The sequence below is a fragment of the Aulonocara stuartgranti genome (genome assembly GCF_965226115.1).
Source record: "Aulonocara stuartgranti genome assembly, chromosome: 7".
NCBI lineage: Eukaryota > Metazoa > Chordata > Actinopteri > Cichliformes > Cichlidae > Aulonocara > Aulonocara stuartgranti.
This window is the reverse complement of record NC_138945.1, coordinates 59,089,140-59,108,763: the sequence shown is the minus strand read 5'-3', so window position 1 is coordinate 59,108,763 and position 19,624 is coordinate 59,089,140. Positions and strand designations below refer to the sequence as shown.

At 40.2% G+C, this 19,624-nt stretch overlaps 2 protein-coding genes across 9 annotated transcripts in view; one reads left to right on the top strand and one right to left on the bottom strand.

Annotated features, from left to right (window-relative positions):
• iqsec3b (IQ motif and Sec7 domain ArfGEF 3b) overlaps positions 1–8,422 on the top strand; it is a 35,922-nt gene extending 27,500 nt beyond the window's left edge. The window contains exons 9-15 of one of the 3 annotated variants that reach the window (XM_082540654.1): positions 604–743; positions 915–1,046; positions 1,155–1,254; positions 1,866–2,024; positions 2,122–2,172; positions 3,128–3,171; positions 4,147–8,422. In XM_082540654.1, the coding sequence (XP_082396780.1) occupies positions 604–743; positions 915–1,046; positions 1,155–1,254; positions 1,866–2,024; positions 2,122–2,172; positions 3,128–3,171; positions 4,147–4,566 (1,046 nt within the window). In that variant the 3' untranslated portion in view covers positions 4,567–8,422. Of the gene's footprint in view, positions 1–603; positions 744–914; positions 1,047–1,154; positions 1,255–1,865; positions 2,025–2,121; positions 2,215–3,127; positions 3,172–4,146 lie in introns of all 3 variants that reach the window. The other 2 variants (XM_082540653.1, XM_082540655.1) reach the window with 2 other exon arrangements.
• A 1,465-nt stretch (positions 8,423–9,887) lies between these two features.
• The window catches only part of ptprq (protein tyrosine phosphatase receptor type Q), a 44,215-nt gene continuing 34,478 nt past the window's right edge, over positions 9,888–19,624 (bottom strand). For 5 of the 6 annotated variants that reach the window (XM_082539850.1, XM_082539851.1, XM_082539854.1 and 2 more), the window contains 11 exons: positions 19,032–19,076; positions 18,340–18,366; positions 18,071–18,152; positions 15,187–15,277; positions 14,961–15,037; positions 14,732–14,866; positions 14,455–14,580; positions 12,861–13,006; positions 12,490–12,625; positions 10,548–10,671; positions 9,888–10,466 (listed from right to left, as the gene is read on the bottom strand). In XM_082539850.1, coding sequence (XP_082395976.1) covers positions 10,429–10,466; positions 10,548–10,671; positions 12,490–12,625; positions 12,861–13,006; positions 14,455–14,580; positions 14,732–14,866; positions 14,961–15,037; positions 15,187–15,277; positions 18,071–18,152; positions 18,340–18,366; positions 19,032–19,076 — 1,027 coding nt within the window. In that variant the 3' untranslated portion in view covers positions 9,888–10,428. The remainder of the gene's footprint in view (positions 10,467–10,547; positions 10,672–12,489; positions 12,626–12,860; positions 13,007–14,454; positions 14,581–14,731; positions 14,867–14,960; positions 15,038–15,186; positions 15,278–18,070; positions 18,153–18,339; positions 18,367–19,031; positions 19,077–19,624) is intronic. The other variant, XM_082539852.1, reaches the window with a different exon arrangement.

Genomic DNA, 19,624 nt, shown 5'->3' with positions numbered 1-19,624 from the left:
ATGCACAGTGCATGCAACAGTCAATAACTGTTGCAACGGTGGTGAGATATTTTACATATGATGTAAGTGTGCAAAAAAAGGGGGTAGAGAACGGCCAACCAAATTAACCCTTTCATACATGAGTTATGACAACCTCAGTGAGGGTTTTTTCTTAAGTATTTTTAGGCATGAAAAAAGATTTTTGAACTTCATTTTTTAAACATGTAATTTTCAAAGAGTTTTCTTTTACACATCCACTTAGTCAGCCCACTGGGTGACCAGTGGGTGGCAGGGTATGGAATGACACATCAGTGTCCAATGTAGTGGTTTATGTGCAAGCATACCATAAACATTGATACAAATACAAGAAAACAGCCTTTGAATAGCTGTCCACTGTAGTGGCCACAATGCATGAAAGGGTTATATATTCATCTTTGGCCATCACATAAGCCAACCAACAAGTAAAGACAGTTTATAATAAAGACAGGTTATAATTTAGTCAGATTTGATGTTGTGTCTGAATCTGTTTTGCTGGCGGTGGTTGTGGGGGGAGGGGTTAAACCTATCTGTTAAAATGTGTATGGTGGCTACTCATGCATTGCATGAACCCTTCATTTCTTTCAGGTGTGGATGATGGAGCGGACATCCCCAGAGAGATGGTTGCAGGTATTTATGAAAGGATCCAGCAGAGAGAGCTCCGCTCAAATGAAGACCATGTCACCTATGTGAGCCGTGTGGAGCAGTCAATCCTGGGCCTAAAAACTGTGAGTAATAGCCACGTTTTTGTGCAAGTCCTGCATTTCCTTTTGTCTTTTGAGAGAGCTGTCTGCCCTTTTTTTGTACAATCTTCTTTATCTTATATCACGGATTATTTTGCTGCAGCCCATCCCCTGCTCTGTGCTAGCTGTCATCTTCATCTCTTTAACCTTGTCCAGATTCTCGCCGTGCCCCACAGACGTCTAGTGTGCTGCTGTCGTCTGTTTGAGGTGCCTGATGCCAACAAACCTCACAAACAGAAACTGTCTCAGCTCCAGAGAGAGGTCTTCCTTTTCAATGACCTACTGTTGGTAAGATTTTAACATTTAAAAACCATTAAAAAGCACTAGAAACCATTTCAGAACATGTAGTATGTGCCCAAATGCAACCAACCATATTTCCGTGTTGTATGTCTCTAGATCCTGAAGCTATGTCCCAAGAAGAAAAGCTCTGCTTCATACACCTTCTGTAAAGCTATGGGTCTCCTAGGAATGCAGTTTCACCTCTTCAGCAATGAATGTAAGCTGCCATTTTACACTGCAGCAATTTATTGCCAGTGCAGTTTCACCCTGTGCTGAAAAATGCTGAGCCATCCACAGCACTGTTGTCTGTCAATGTCAGTGTCAGGATCCATACTTTAATTAAGGAACTGCCAAGCACTCACCAGTATACCAGTGTTAACACGCTGTTGTCAGTGTTACAGCAGATATCCTGAAGGATATATTTTTATTCTTTTTAAGATTTAGTCTTTTTAAGTTTTTAAAGAAAGAGCATTTTGCTTGTACATTCATCAAGATGTTGTCTATGTTCTACAAGAGCATCTTACTGTCAATCTCTTATGTGTGCTGTCAATCTCCTATCAACATTTGAGTCCTCGGGTGCATCATCGAGTAAGGTTTGTGAACTTGGTGAAGCTCTGAGAATCTATAAACACAAATAATTCACTAAATCCATCTGGAAAGATAATAGAAAAGGTGTGTGAACTGAGAGAGCTTATGGGTTACTGGAAGGAAGAAAGAAAGGCTGAGATTATCTGTGTTAGGTATTGATTATTGGATTATCCATTCGTTTTTCCAGTCACAGTTATGGTAAAAACACTTCTGTTTCTCTTTGTTGGGGTTTCTCATCAGTCTATGCCCATGGTGTCACCATGATGAGCCCGTTTACTTCAGAGAAGAAGCAGCTGGTGAGTTTCTGCTCTCCAAGTGGAGAAGAGCTCAGGAAGTTTGCGGAAGAGCTCAGAGAGTCAATCGCAGAGGTCAACGAGATGGAACAGATTCACATCCAGTGTAAGGAGGAAAATCCTCAAAATCTGCAAAATCTATGTAAACAAATACTGATCAACCTGTGTACGGCTCACTGAACTTTCCCTTTCTCATGCTGTAGGGGAACTAGAGAGGCAACAAGGCATCCAGCCACATGGCTTACACACTAACGGTGGGCAAATGGATGCACATACAGGACACGGCTCTCCCTCAGGTGCTGGTTTTGCTTGTGCAGCATAACACAGAATATATTACTCATAATAATGCAAACATTGCTCAGGGGAATATAGGAAATAGAACAAGTTCTTGGAGAAAAGGTACATGAAAAAGCTGGTGAGAAAGCCATCACTGTCACTTTTGAAATATTAAAGAAAGACAGAGAAATAGCTTCAAAAAGATTGTCCAGTTGTCATTTTTACATTGTACACAGGTGTTAGAGACTTTCAGATCTGATACAGTCTCTAATTCAATAAATAATTATAATACACGGCCCTTTTTCAGAGAGAGGATGGATACCAATGTCATATGTTAATGATGAGGCTAGAGTGCCAATTACAGTTGTGGAAAAAATTTTCAGATGATCTGCAGTCATATGAAAAACTTAGTACACCCCATGATTCATTATCTTGAAGAACTATATTTTACAGAAATATGTTAAAGTTATGTGTTATCTGCAGTCTGGAATTTGACTGGGTTAGCCAATGTGTTGTAGATTTGCTGACGTGCTTTCTTTTGCATGTCCCAGTTTTGGCTGTTGGAGAGATGGCCTCATAGCAACTCTAGAAACTTTGGTATACAGAGAAGTTCATGCTTTACTCAGTGACGGCAAGGTCCCAGATCCTGTGGCTGCAAAACAAGCCCACATCATAACATGTCCACTGCTGTGATTGAGCACAAATGCCTCAGACGTTTGTGCTGATACGGTGTATTTGGATATTACCAGTTATGAGAAAACTGTAGTATTAAAATATGAAAACATGACATGTTCAGTTGATTCTGTGCAAAATGTATTTTAAAAAAAATATTCAAGAACCATTTTTTAACTGAATGACAGTTGCCTGAGTCTGTTTCTGACATTTTCGAAATTCTGTATGTGAAGCTGAAATCTGCCTGTTTTTCCCCCACAGGCCAGGATGCGTACGATAAAACCGGCAACAACAACACAGTAGAGGTGAGTGCCAAAGCTACTCTTGTCTCCCTCAGGTAAGTATCTGCGTCTGTAGCTCTGTGGGTGTGGTTTTTATATGTGTGTGTGCGTGTGTGTGGTTGGACAAGGGCTGTGCCTCATCCTGACAAGAAAGTGTGCTTTATGCTTTGCTTTAAAAGAGCTCCACCTGAGGCACATCCTGACTATGCAGCCATAGATACAAAGGATGCTGAGAGGACTCTGGTGTAGTGGTGCTACAAACTGTCTCTCACTGTGCCTCATGAGTAGATGAGCAGCCACTCTACTCGCTATATAGCATTCCTTCTCTCATCAATTGCTGCTTGCCAGCCTTACTGTATAAGCCACTGCAAGCCACCATAAGCCTGGCTGGCTCCAAGAATACATCTACAAAGCCAGATAAGCTTGATACTGTTAAAGGTCTGTTGTGTGTGTGGGTACGTGTGTGCATGTCTGTACAACCAGCCCTTCCTGTAAGTAGGCGAAGTGAAAGAAGATGTTTTCTCTGTTTTATTCCTTTGCCCGTACTCCCAGCCCCCTTCTCCTCCCTTTCAATCAGTCCCTTAGATTTGTAAGTCACTGTGTTAGGGAGACACCACGCCCTCGGTGTCACCTCTTTCCTCGTCTGGCACTCCCTTATCTTTCAGCCTATCAGTCTGCCACTCAATGACCACTCCCTGTGTCGCACTCCGACACTCATAAAATCCAAAGGGTTCCCACCATAATTCCTTAAGAAAATCTCGTCTTACCCAGCAACCCTCTTCTCTTCCTAGGCTGGTGCGTGTAAATATGTGAACTCAAGTTTAAATCATCGAAGAGATGATCAAGAGAAAATGAGAGTGTGTGTTTTGCATGCGCTCGCTCTACATACTACCTACCTGCATGCCTGCATGCCCATGTGCGTAACACACCAGAGGGCTGCGTAGAGGCTGCGTTCAGGCTGGTAACTCCTCATGCGTTCTCTGACTGTTCCTAAACTAGGTGTCAATTCACAACAGGCTGCAGACCTATCAGCTGAGCCAGCCCAGCATTGAGTCAACGCCACTGGCTCTGGCTGCGCCACCTGCCCTGCTCAGCCCAGTCCAGGCCGGAGATCTCCGCCCAGAAACACTCATCCAGTGCCAGCAGATTGTCAAGGTGATTGTCATGGACCAGAGTGGGCGAGGACGGATGGAGGCATTCCTCAGCCAAGGCCCGGCCACCCATCAGCTCATCCAGTCGGCCCTGTCAACACCTGCGCGTGTCAGAGAGGGAGATGGGCCTCAACCCCCTTTGCCACCACCTCCTCCACCTTACAACCATCCCCACCAATTCTGTCCACCCGACTCACCCATGCCCCTTCACCACACCATGCCTCTTACCCGCAGGCGCAACTCCAGCGGCTCCCGCAGCATCGTTTAGGTCATCAGCTGCGTAACAAACTCCCTGCGCCAGACAAGATCCGCACACTCACACTCAACAAACACATGCTGGAGCACAAGTTAGCTTACTTTGAATAGTAAGACAAAAGAAGTGCAAAAAAAAGTAAAGTAAAGATTATATTGTGTGACTTAAATGCATTCCTCAGAATTTATTTATAGTCTTAACTTGGCTGTGTGCTTTTTAAACATGGAGTAGCTTTGATGGTATTTCTGAAAGACTTTTCTTCTTTCTTTTCTCTTCAGCCTGTCACCTGGTAGCAGCTGTTGTTGTCTGTCTGGATTTCACGCTGTTGGGTGTATGGTGACTTAGCATTTTTAAATGTCGCCTATCCAACAAGTGTACGTGAGCTTGGAGTGTCAGAAAAAAGCACCCTGAAAAGACATGACATATCTTAAAAAAAAGGGGAAGATTCTGTTTTCTTTGAGGATATTGATGTTCATGGCATCTCCCTGTTTTCAGTATTACCACACTCAGTGAGGGATCGTTTTGCAGCTAATCTAACTACTTTATACCATAATCATTTTCCTTCATCTCTGCATAATGTGAAGAAACAAGAGCACCAGCTTATTTGTTTCTCCATTTTCTAGGGAACTCATAATCAGTGTGTGTGAAAAAAGGCAAAGGAGATAAATTGCCGTACCGTCTCTACCACCTACGAGTTAGTGTAGTAAGCAAGGATGCTGCTACTAACTAAACTATCCTAAATTAATATCCTGATGACAATCATGATTCGGTGCTTCACTGTTGCATGATTTTCTAAAATTGAACAGATAGCAGATATCCTCACAGTATCTGTATGCTGTGATTCTGAAGTTGTGCTCTCACACAGCTCAGGAAAGAGTCTGCTGCATTGCAACATGTAACACTTTATCTGCACCTCTGAGTTGTACTGAGGGGAGAGTGCTTCTGTACTGTTTGTTCAGCCTGCTTACCCATGGGCAACAGGGAGCCAGGCTGGTAATTTATCCTAACCAAGGCTAAAAGAAGCCTTTCTCCTCCTGTCTATTTACTCCAAACAGGTTGCCTTGTGCATAGGGATGTTACCTTTGGATTTAGGGAAACCTAAAAAGAAAACGTTATCCAAAAATCAAATATACATGTTTTTCTTATGCTTTGTAGTGCTGTTTTTACATCTAGATTTTTTTTTCTTCTGGTTTGAGTTGCTCAGTTGTGGACATGCCTGCCTTCTTTTGAATGTAATGGAGTTACTGTAGATAGCACTTGCCTTGCACTGCTAAAAGTAGAAAAAATGGCAGAAGGAAGCATCTATGACAAGAGGCATAACCATGATAGGATGTAAATAAGAGGTCCCGGTGCTGAGCTGTAATGTTTTGTACCTGAACACCTTTTTGGTTGGATGTACAACTCAATCCCCCCCCCAAAAATTAATAAAAACATAATGCAACAGTTTGCAGATCACACAATCCCATATGATTATCTACAACATAACATAGAAAACATACTAAATGTTCAAATTGAGGGAACCCCCCCCCCGATAATGTAAAGATAAGGAATTCAATGGCAGCAATCCATCTAAAAAAAATGTTGTGACATGGCCGTGTTTACCTCCGTGTCAGCAAAGCCGTGTTGTTGTAATATTTCTGCAGTTTAGTGCACCTGCTGTAGCACTGTCTTGTTGATAGACGTGGTGGTGTCCTATCCTCTTTAAACCAGAGGATGCAGCGTCACTGTGCCTTAGTCCATTTTAAATGATCCAGAGAAGACTACACATTTTCTAGATCATCTTTACATTATGGTTGTTTAACCTGCATTTGTGGATGGCAATTTGTGTTCACAGAGAGTGATTTCTGGAAGTATTTGTGAGCCCATGCAGTGATATTTACTGTATGTCAGAATCATGCCTGTTTTCAAAGCAGTGCTGCGTGAAGGCCCATTGTGCTGTTAATGATGAGATATTGACAATCTTTACAATTTTACATTAAGGAACAATATTCTGAAAGTGTTCCACAATTTGTAGATGTTGTTTTTTGCAGGTCGGTGAACCTCTGCCATCGTTGCTTCTTAGAAACTCCGCCTCACTAAGATGCCAGCCATGTTACTGACCAATTAACCTTTATTTAGTATTATATTTACACGCTGTTCCTCCCCTTTTGTTGATCCCATCCTAACTTTTTTGAGATGGGTTGCTGCCATCAAATTATAAATAAGCGTAATATTGTTCCTAGAATAATAAAATATCTCAGATTAAACATTTGTTTACACGTTTTTTTAATGTGCTTATGAGATTTTCAAATCACTGCATTGTGTTTTTATTGACATTTTCCACATTGTCCGAACTTTCCTGGAGTTTGAGTTGTAGGCATCCATCCATTATTATATTCAGGATCAAGGGTGAGAGGCAGGGCACACCGCACAGGCAGCCAGTCCATTAAAGGGTGGACACATTAAAACTGCTCACAACAAGATTTGAATCGATCCGAAGTGAATTTTTTATTTACTTTATTTATTTATTTTTTGATAAATTGGATTTTGATTTCTAGAAATCACATTGCTACTAATTTTCTGATGTGTATTTTTTGGTGCTTTGAGCACCACAAGACAAAGTGCCATCTGCTACCATCATACTCAAGAGAAGGCTTGATTTCCTACAGCTATACCTCCAAAACTATATTAAAATGAAGTAAAATGCTCTACACAGGGTTGACCCAAATCACCTCACTAGACCACGTCTCCCCTCTCACCTATTTATATTCTCCTTACGCAATGAAAATATTATATAAGCAGACATGCACATGTGTACTGAATGTTAAATCAGGGGGAAAACTGAAGATGTCCGTGGAATAATAACTGATTTCCTCACGTGTCGTCTGTCTTGATGGTTTCGAGCCAGTTTGTACAGCACATCACGAATCATCCGACTGAGACATACCAAACACGTCTTGTACCTTTTTGCACCACAGAATATACTGGATATATTGTAAATAGATAATATAGATTTATTCTGAAAAAAGTGATTGCTTTGCCCAGTGTGTGTATCTACGTATGTATTTGTACAGAGAAAATCTAGTTTAAAAGAAAAAAAGAATATTATAGTTATTATAGTTACTATTATTCACATTTAATATCGGGGGGAGTCCTATATGTGATAAGAGACAGAAAACAGGCAGCTTTTATAGAATACGTGACATTATTACAGATCTACACTTGCCATTAAATTACCATGTCATGTTACTACAGGATTATTAAGAGATGGCTGCGTGTCATCTGTAAAGGTATGCAAAGGGCTATGCTGTATTGGTGAATACGTACAGTACACCACAAGTCACGCCACACACACACACACACACACATGCACGCACTAGCATAACAAACAGCTGCACATGTGATCACACAAACACGCAAACATGCACATGGCTGCCAAAGCAACAACAAATTTAAGCTTAGACTTACCTTTGAAACTGCTTGATTTCTCAAGTCAGTAACCCCACTTTGTTTACTGTAAACTCTGACTTGTACTATACCGCATGACACATTTTTTTGTTTGCTTTTTTTGTTCGCTTTGTTTTTTTCATTTACAGTACACAGGAGGAGTTTGAGTCTACGTTTTCGTTATTATTGTCAGGGCATGTTTGCTTTGTTGATGTCATTTTCTCCTTTCTCTCTCTTGCTCTACTCCCTCTCCCCCCTTCTCTTTTCTACCCTTACCCCTTGCCTTCTCCGTGGTTGTCATGGAGATGCACCAATCTGCATCCTCACTGTGGAGCACTGTCATTAATCTCTGCACCGTCACAATATTTCTATAAAGGAGATTTCTTAAAGATCAACATGTTTACTAAAAGAATTTCTAATTTTTCTGTTTGAAGAGAATGAAAGAATAAAGTAGTTTTTACTCTCAGTCTTGCGTCTCCACGGTGTCTGTGTATGAAGCACTCTCTGCCTTTCTAATGAATTAATTTGCAGCAGGTGTGCAGGGAGGATGGTGGAATGAAGGAGCTTATGGGAAATCAGTCTGACCGGTGTTTCGCTGTCATTCCAGCACACCTGGTCTGAACTCATTCATTAGAGGTCCTTCCACCAAACCCCCTGCCCCCAAAGTAACACTGAATCTGAGGTGTCTGAATGTCATATGCGTCTGCTGTAGTGGTTCTCAAAGATGGGTCCAATGACTTGTGCAGGTACCTGATCCATATGCACAAACCTGTCCATAAAAACTGCTCTAAATTGTGCTGTAGTAATAAAAGACGCATATCTACAGATGGGGACCATTTACAGAAATAATGCTATCATTTGGCCAATAGTAATCTCTTAAAAGCGTCCTTTTGCATTCCTCAGACATCATGGTTCATATTGACATGATATCATTGCATAGTCGCTGCAGATTTGTCAGTTGAAGATCCATGATAAGAATCACCAAACCCCAAATGAGCTCTACACGATTGAAATCTGATGACTGTGGAGGCCATCTGAGTAGAGTGAACTCATTGTCATTGTCAAGAAAGCAGTTTGAGATGATATGAGCTTTGTGACACACACATACACATGGTGCTCAGCTGATACTAAGAGGCTGAAAGTGTCCCAAGAAAATATCCCTCATACCATTACGAGACACGAACTTGAGCTGTAAATACAATACAGGATGGACCAATGTTTTCAAGTTGTTTTTGCTAAATTTGAACTCTACAGCAGGAGAAGCGGACACTCATTAAACAAAGTATTTTCCAGTTTTCTATTGCCCAGTCTTTGTGAGCATGTGCCCTCAGTTTCTGCTGCTGTAGCCTCAAGGCTTGACATCAAGATTTGACATGTGGTGCATTCATAGATGCTCCACTGCACACTTTGATTGTTAAGAGTGGCTATTTGAGTTATTCTCCTGAACGCCTGGTAACAGCAAGGCCTTTTCTCCCAAAGAACTGCTGCTCAGTGGATATTTCTTCTTTTTCAGACCATCCTCTGCAAACCCACAGAGATGGGCTGTGCAGAAAAATTCAAGCAGATCAGCAGTTTTTATCAGACAGGCCCGTCTGGCACCAACAATTATGCCACATTCAAAGTCATTAAAACCATCCCTCTTCCCCGTTCTGATGTTCAGTTTGAACCTCCGCAGGTCGTCTCAAGCCGAATGCTTAAATGTTTCTGATGTGTGTGCTAATATGCAGCTGAAATGATGCATCCAACAAAGTGCTTAGTGAATATATAACCACAGCCTTGGATTTAACGGTTATGTTAGCTATTAAGCTACTGCAGACTTCCCTTGTTGAAACAGCAAGACTCACTAATTTGTAACTCCCTACTGCAACGTCAAAGTGCAGACATTTGATGAAACAGTCAAGTAGAGAAAGTCTTGATTGTTTCTTTTATTTTGCAAATCACTCTTGAGAAAGGATAACGAACATCTCAACACAGTTATAAAGAGACTGAAAAGCCCCAACACTACTTTGGCTGAAAACAATTACCTTAAAAAAACACAGATGATATGAACATAATACATAATAATAATAAGACAGTGAAATCGATTTGTGCAAATACCTGTAGGCTTACACTTGTGATAGAGCTCTCACGATCAGCTCACAATGTCTCATTTATTCCTGTCCTTTCTGAACTTCTTTGTCCCTGCTCTTCACTTTTTTCCCTCGCAGTGTCTTTGGAAACAAGTGTTCAAAAGGTTCAATATAAAGACGACTGTGCTCGGAACAGATTTTGAAGTGGACTGAGTGGAGTTCTTCAGACAGATCGTTGAGTGTAGATATTCATCTCCTGTTGCTCTTACTTTGGTTTGTGGGGATGGACCTCTCCATCTCCAGGATCTGCCCACAGGTCATGTGACAGTGACGCACAAAACCCCCCAAAGAAATCTCACAGATGTTCCTTAGTCAGTTTTTTTTACATAGTGGTCTCCTCCCATTCCAGTTCAACATCACCTGAAGAGCAATACAACCTTGTGAGGTGAGCACTGAGCTGCATGTTTGTTTGTTTTTTTAAGTATGACCTCATATATTTACCTTCCATGGCATCCAGGGAGTCCATCTTCTCCAGAGCAGAGTAGCTAACAAACCATATCGACTGGCTGTTGCCTTTGTTGTTTAGAAGTTCCAGCGTACTTTGGTGCAGGAAGATGTACTGGGCCTGACAGCACACATATGCATAGACATATTTCTGCTTATTCAGACCATATGTTCTTTTGCATTAATCACACAAAGAACAGATGTTGATATGAACAATGATATAGTCCTAACAAAAGAGTGGGAAAAGCAGATTAAGTTTGAATTGCTGTGGTACGAAGATTGTACCACTTGATTTATTTTTCAGAACTAAAACTTAACAGAGGTGATTTAAAGCCAGAGACATGTAAATTGGCTGCGCGTGAAAGGCTTTGCATCTCTGTGAGAAGCCATATAATGAACTGGTGACCTGTCCGGCCAACCCTCCTCAAAATTTCTTGCTGCTTTACGTGGCGATTAAGTGGTTAAAATAATGAATGAATAGATGGATGATTTGAGATGTGCAAAAATACTTTGGTATCTTAATGGCTGTGACGACAACACCTCTTGGTGGTTTTTGCTTTGGACGTTTTATTTAGTTTCATTACTTCCAAATAAAGGATTTTGAAAGAAAACTTCAAGCACTCAGCAGTGCAGAAAAACTGGTTCTGGGTTGTCGCTCTGTCTTCCAAGATGACAACCAAAAACATGGTGAAAAACTACGTCCAGAAGATCAAAGTGAACTGGCCTGAAATTGAATCCATCGAAAATCTTTGGGGTGAACTGAAATATGAGAGATTAGTCAAAGCAAAGCTGGCTGGGATTGCTCAGGGAACATGATTGTAAATGACTGTAAGCTGTTATCCAGCACAAAACACAGCTGTCTATTAGCAATAGTCAAACTAGGATGTTTGGAAATGTGTTAAAAACTCCTTATTCTGTTTAACAGGACTTGAAATACTTCCCAACTATATTTCCAAATAATTCTATCCTTATCTCTATAGTTTGAACTAACAGCAGTTGTGTAATTCATGAATACTGAACTAAAGGCACCAGAATGATTGAGCCTATTAGCCAGTACAGGCCCAGTCTTTGACATTTCAAGTGTATTGTTTAGTCCTATGTGTGGTTTGAGTACTTGTGGCTTGTGTAATTAATAATAATTGTCATTCATGGTCTTTTTATTTCAGTAGGAAACTGGAACTACGTTTGCAAAATCTGATGGACTTTTACAACAACATCAACCCTTTGATGCCATAAACACATAAGTAGCTCAAATCAATGACTGTAGAAAACATTTAAAGTGTCTTTTTAAAGCCGTCTGAAAAAGGCACTCTGCTTCAGAGTCTCAGCAAGGACATTTATGAGTTTGTAAAAATAATCAATATGAATGATGTCCTCAGGCATTGCACTAATAGCTAGCCTGGCACACTGAAAACTGAACTCTCAAAGAATCATGCCTTCAGCAAGCACAGCTCTCGTAGCTGCAGACACTACAGGCTCAAATCCCACAGCCAGATAATGTTCACAAAGACGTGGAGAAAGTCTAGCAACAAGAAAACAATTACACAGAAAAAGCACAGTAACCACAGCAGGCAGAGAGTCTATACAGGCACTGACAGACAAATCAGCAGTCCAAAAGTAAACACTAGGGTAAATATAGGAAAGGTTCAAGCTGTTTCAAAAGAGGGAATCCTGCTCAGCGCTTGCTTTTAATCCACCGCCAGATCATTCCCTTTGTCAATACTAAAATTTTCCGAATATCTTCTGATGGGGATGAGATCACAGCAGGGTACAAAGTAAAAAGTAGGGCAGCTGCATTTCCATTTGTCAGTCTTTGATGATTCTTAAGTTTATTGGAAGAACTTAGGATAAATAAATTTAAAAAAATCATATTTATTCTATTTACCATGAAGCTCACATGCAAAAGGATAACATACTGCTGCACTTATGGTAAACTTACCAGATTCTGTACCATACACATCCGCTCGCTGCGCAGTTCAGCCACCAGCCCATAAATATCGACAAAGTCATGATCTCTGACATGCTGAATAAGATGATCCAAAGCAATAAACACACCTGTTCTTCCTACGCCAGCGCTAAAGAAAATACAAGAGAGCAAATGCCATTATACTTTCAGCTGCACTGTTATACCACACAAAAGGATTTAGGTCTTATTTGTAGGTGTAATACAAAAGAGGATATGAAATTACTGACAGTGAAGCATTTATTGATAATCTGTTGATATGAGACTCAATTTTAATGACCAAAAATTAAATATTTTGCTACAGTTCATGCAATGTTAGTCTCCCTTACACGAAGCTGATAGCGTACCTGCAGTGGACAACAATAGTGCTATTGTCCTGCCTGTGCATTCGGACAGCTTTGACAAACTTAATGAGCGTACTGCAAGACTCTGGAACGCCGTGCTCAGGCCACGATGTATAATTGAAGTGGCGGACCAAAATGTAGTGCCCATGCTGCAGGACAGGAACACACATAACAGGAAGTCAATTATAAACTCTGTTTTTATGGCAGATGTTTTTCAGTGATAACAGAGATAACATTTATTATTTTTCTAACAATAAACAAATTTAATTAAAAGGATGTAGGCTCTCTCAAGCCATCAAACTACTGATGGAGAAACGTCAAAACAAAACTTTCTTAATGTAATCAGAAATGTAATTCCAAACTAAAAGGTTGTGTGACCATCCTCAATATGCCTGCACGTCTTACTACCAAAACAAGATGGTTAGTAGGCCTACCCTCTGTTTCCTATGAAACACATGTAGTTCTACAAAGATGTAAAGCCTCCCCTATCATTCAGCTTTATTACATAGAGTTTACAAGATTTTTTTTATTTTTATATTTTCTTATATAACATAAAATTCTGATAATTGTGATAATTTATCACCCCAAAATTGGGCAGTGCCACCATTACTTTTAAAATTCATATTACGGGTTCTACTAAGAAACCAGTGCTTTTGACACCAAGAGTCTCAAAAGACAAGTCTGAACTTAGTCTGAGCTCTCCTTATTGGCTGTAGGAAAAATTATTTACTGCTCCCAAATTCCAATAAAACTGGAAGAGCTCGACATAAATACCAGTTTAGCTTGAAAAGGGTAGCCGGACAGCCTAGAGTCCCAACATTACTTTACATTCAACAGTGTCTTCTGATGGCTACCTTATGCACATCACTGAATCACTTTTTCCACCTGCACCCCTTAATAAAGCAAACATATTGTCTTTGCAGTCAGTGGATGATGCTGTTTCATCCATACTTAATCAGTTTAATGCCTTTTTGTTCTTCATCAAGTTTTTCCATGTTATTCGCTCATCAATAATCCAGTAAACCTGTACTTTAGTTTGCCAGAAGTGTAAATTGTTCAGCCTGTTTTAATAAACCAAACTATATTCTTTGAAAAGGTTTTTTAAAGCAAACCTTTTCAAAGGTTCATTCATTAGAGGAGCTGGAGAAGTGGGGGCATATTAGCAGATGTTTTTTTGTTTTTTTTATTCTTTTAAATCTTATTAGTTATTTTTGAAGAAAAGAGAAGTTGCTTTTTCTTTTTTAATTGTAAAAAATAAAAGAACTAAACTAAACAAAAAAAGCCAATTTATCCTCATAAAATAATAATAATAAAATGGCACCATGTTGCCTAGCAACCACTTATCAAAGAATTAAAATAACACTGATATAGTAGAGCAGAACCTGAGCATTGCAGGTGACTTGTAAAAACATGCAATTTTTTAAAGTATCTCCACTTTCCAGGTGCACAAATAGACCAAACAATACTGTATCATTGACATGAACTAATATTACTATTGCATGCACACATATATTTCAAGTCATGTGTGCACTGTAAGTGTGCATGTGTGCGTGGTAGCCGGTGAATGCTCACTTGACGGAGGTTATTAGCGCCATACCTTTTCTACTTTCAGAGTTCTGATAGTCCAGTCAGGAAAGACTTCCTCTGACACCTTTGAGATGAGAATGTCACTAAACACTGACATCGGCTTGTTGTCTTCAGGCCAGTACTTGTGACATCGAATCTGAAATGTCACACACACCCACACACACATACATCAGCTCTTTAGAGCAGACATAAGCATCCAGGGAATGAAGCCCAAATACTGGCTTGTACTCTGAATGCTAATAGCGGTGATGTTTTTTTTCTAACAGTGACAAATCTCTCATACGCACTCTGCCTTTCTCATAACACTGAGTGAGCATGGCGATAGTGCGGGTTCCCGTTTCCCAGATCATCCTCCAAAAATCAGCCACAGTGCCCGGCAGAGGGCCCTGGGTGGCTATGAACTCATTGGGACACAAATAACCCTACAGACACAGAAAAAAGGAGACGGGGAGGCTTACATCTACCCTTATGTATGTGGATGTCTATCTGACAGAATCGTGACTAACTGGTACTCACTGAGACAAAGCTGGCATTGATGTAGTCTGAGCCTGCAGTGCCAGGTTCAGACAGCAGTTTCACTCGGTTGTTATTATCTAAAAACAGTACAGGGATAATAATACAGCTGAATTTAAATATATGAAATGCGACCACAGTGAAGCAAACAGCAATGAGAGATAGGAACAATTCTGGTACGTTGTAGGCGCAACGGCCTTGAAAAACTAATTTCAGCCTGGCAACATACAAGGTTTGATGTTTGGGAAACGATTTTTGGACTTGTTCCACGGCAGGTCAGCGTCTGTAGTGGCCAGGTCCTGCAGCAGCTTTGGGAGTTCCTGGATGGACAAAATATAACACATCAGTATTCACAGAAACACACAAAGGTCAAGGCTACAATTTTTGCCAAAGTAAAATCAAGGGCCACGAGTGAGTGAAAGATAAAAGTAAAAACAGGTGACTACTCACCCAGTTCCTGCTGGCAAACTCAAAAATAAAACTCACAGTCCTTTTGACTTCAGAAAATATTATCTAGTATGTATGTAAATGGTAGAACAGGTTTAGTTTTAAAATTATGCATTACTGAAACATCTAAGGTCAAACATTAGTGAATTATCTAATGTATTAAATGTAATATAAACCACTAGTTTTTCATTTTCTTCTGTATTTATTTATCATTGTATTCATTCATTTTCCATGTATATCTTAAGATTTTCATCTACTGTATTAACACTGCTTTACAAATCTACTATCGAAATCATTTTGTATGTTTCTGTATGGTTAAAACAACCAGTACCCCCAAGTTCTTTTAAAAAAATTATATTTTAATGCTAAAATATAATTATTGTTATTATCATTGAAAAGCTGAATAAAAATAAAGCAAGTTTGATTAGAGTGACAAATTACAGTTATTTATTTGCATTCCTAAAGAGAGAAAAATTGTTCTAGTGGTTGAATATTATGATTCTCTGAGAGATCAAACTTAGAATAAAAACCTGAGTTTGTTATTTTGTTGCTTTGCCTTTGTATTTCTCGACAAATACATCAAATCCTGTAACCCAGTAACCCAGAGATATCACATACATACTCATTTTATGTATTCACGTGAAGATGTAAACAGAATTATTGACCAACTATTATTAAAAAAACAGTATTTTTAAAGTATTTAAAGTATCAGCAGCATTTCTGAAGAACCTAGGCATTTACCATCTAGCTGGTGTTGATCAACTAATAGGTGAAATCTGGATCTAATTACAGAATGACATATTTGCATGAAGAAGCACAGATGTATAAAAAAAATGCAAAAAGACTTGTAATTAATAAGGACAACTTAATTGAAGGCAAAATTGGGGTAACTTTATAAAATGTTCTCTATATTAATTTTTTAATAATCTGTTAATAATCTACATTTAATGGCATATGAATGTATATACAGTGGGGCAAAAAAGTATTTAGTCAGCCACCGATTGTGCAAGTTCCCCCACTTAAAATGATGACAGAGGTCAGTAATTTGCACCAGAGGTACACTTCAACTGTGAGAGACAGAATGTGAAAAAAAAAAATCCATGAATTCACATGGTAGGATTTGTAAAGAATTTATTCGTAAATTAGGGTGGAAAATAAGTATTTGGTCACCTCAAACAAGGAAAATCTCTGGCTCTCACAGACCTGTAACGTCTTCTGTAAGAAGCTTTTCTGTCCCCCACTCGTTACCTGTATGAATGGCACCTGTTTGAACTCATCATCTGTATAAAAGACACCTGTCCACAGCCTCAAACAGTCAGACTCCAAACTCCGCCATGGCCAAGACCAAAGAGCTTTCGAAGGACACCAGGAAAAGTATTGTAGACGTGCACCAGACTGGGAAGAGTGAATCTACAATAGGCAAGCAGCTTGGTGTGAAAAAATCAACTGTGGGAGCAATCATCAGAAAATGGAAGACATACAAGACCACTGATAATCTCCCTCGATCTGGGGCTCCACGCAAGATCTCATCCCGTGGGGTCAAAATGATCATGAGAACGGTGAGCAAAGATCCCAGAACCACACGGGGGGACCTGGTGAATGACCTGCAGAGAGCTGGGACCAAAGTAACAAAGGTCACCATCAGTAACACACTACAACGGCAGGGAATCAAATCCCGCAGTGCCAGACGTGTTCCGCTGCTGAAGCCAGTGCATGTCCAGGCCCGTCTGAAGTTTGCCAGAGAGCACATGGATGATACAGCAGAGGATTGGGAGAATGTCATGTGGTCAGATGAAACCAAAGTAGAACTTTTTGGTATCAACTCAACTCGTCGTGTTTGGAGGAAGAAGAATACTGAGTTGCATCCCAAGAACACCATACCTACTGTGAAGCATGGGGGTGGAAACATCATGCTATGGGGCTGTTTTTCTGCCAAGGGGACAGGACGACTGATCCGTGTTAAGGACAGAATGAATGGGGCCATGTATCGTGAGATTTTGAGCTAAAACCTCCTTCCATCAGTGAGAACTTTGAAGATGAAACGAGGCTGGGTCTTCCAACATGACAATGATCCAAAACACACCGCCCGGGCAACAAAGGAGTGGCTCCGTAAGAAGCATTTGAAAGTCCTGGAGTGGCCTAGCCAGTCTCCAGACCTCAACCCCATAGAAAATCTGTGGCGGGAGTTGAAAGTCCGTGTTGCTCGGCGACAGCCCCAAAACATCACTGCTCTCGAGAAGATCTGCATGGAGGAATGGGCCAAAATACCAGCTACTGTGTGTGCAAACCTGGTAAAGACCTATAGTAAACGTTTGACCTCTGTTATTGCCAACAAAGGTTATGTTACAAAGTATTGAGTTGTATTTTTGTTATTGACCAAATACTTATTTTCCACCCTGATTTACGAATAAATTCTTTACAAATCCTACCATGTGAATTCATGGATTTGTTTTTCACATTCTGTCTCTCACAGTTGAAGTGTACCTCTGGTGCAAATTACTGACCTCTGTCATCATTTTAGGTGGGGGAACTTGCACAATCGGTGGCTGACTAAATACTTTTTTGCCCCACTGTATTTAACTTTATCTAATTTACCTCTGTTTTTGTATTTATAGTTTATTTATTGGTGTGGTATGCACAGGGGAAGGTTGTAAAGAAAAACGTACAGAAAACTCCTCCTGGAACTTGGAATTGTCATTGGCACACAGATCCTCTACATGCTGCAGAAAAGACTTCTTGTTGACAGGCCTGTCGGTGAGGGCGGGGGAGAAATGCACTGAATGTGAGAAGCAGAAGAGGATGCACAGTAACTCTATGCCTATATGTGATTTTCTTTAAACACATTCAAGGATACAAGCAAGACTAAGCAGTACAGGGCAGACTCTTTCATGCTGCACTGTGTGCATATTTGAAATATTTACACAGGACGACTTACTTGAGTGATTTCCTGTAGCTGAGCAGCCTGGATAAAAATAGACAGTAAAAATCAACCAATATAAACAAATTAACTCAGTAATCACAGCCCACACGACAGCATTTTCTGTCCACGACAGAACTGAACTGATCCCCGCTTCAGACAGAATATGGCGATGTGTTGAAGGCAGGGACGGTTAACCATTTTTTAATCGCTTTGGTTAAACATCGACACAGACTTTGATGTTTTGTTCTAAAGGAATATGTGAACATCAGTAGCATCAATTGAATGCAGCTATTCCCCCGAGGAAGCCTTCTTGTTGCAGCGCTGTGACATGCAGCTACGCAGATCCTCAGCCATCGATAAAGCTTACACATTAGTACCCTACAAGAGTGCTAAGCCTTCCGAGCAATTTTTAGATAACAAGTTGGCAAACAAATTAAAATGGTCTTAAGCAGAGGTCTGTCAGCAACTCTCCAGCTTCCCTGACATTGATGGAGAATAGGGAGCAGTTTGTAGGTAATACATTGATGTCACTGATTTGTTCAACTTTTGATCTCCACTGAAGGTTTACTAAGCAGCACAGATGGATTATTTAATGAAAGCTTAATGAGTAACACTGTGATGACACACATGCACGCAAAGCAGACTACAGCTTACAAACAGATATATGCAACAAAATGTGCCACACACATGCTAAAAGCCCAACTTACTGGATCACATAAATCTCTTTCCGTCGAAAGAAGAATGAAGAATACCTGGTGGGAGAGAAGTGCTCAGTGAGAGAAAAACAAAAGCCTAAGCGAGCAAATGCAGGTGCTTAAGTTGTGCGGAAGAAATCTGGCTAAATACAATGGAATGTGTGTTATTTTAATATGAAACTCAGCAAAGCATTAGTGCAGGCATACCACAGAGTCAAGGACAGTCCTCATTTAATGTAGATCTGCTGAAAATAGATGACCTCAGTGCAAGGGCACATCAGCTAAGGACTTAGCTGGTACCCTTCTATGCATCTAACTGGAAAATATATTTTAAGTTGCTTGAACTTGTCTCCTGTTGCTGCTGCACCTGCAGCTCCCTTTGCAACCCATCTCCAGTCTATCTCCTCCCTTTAATGCTCTGCCTGACCATATTGCCAAATATAAATTGTTGTAAACTGCAAATAATGTTGAAAATTAAGCTGCCAGGCAAGAGGAAAAAAAGAAGTTTGTGGATGTAGTGATGGAGGACATACAGAGGTTGGAAGTGACAGAGGAGAGGATGCTATGGATAGAGTGACATGGAGGCATTGAGCAGCCAAAAGAAG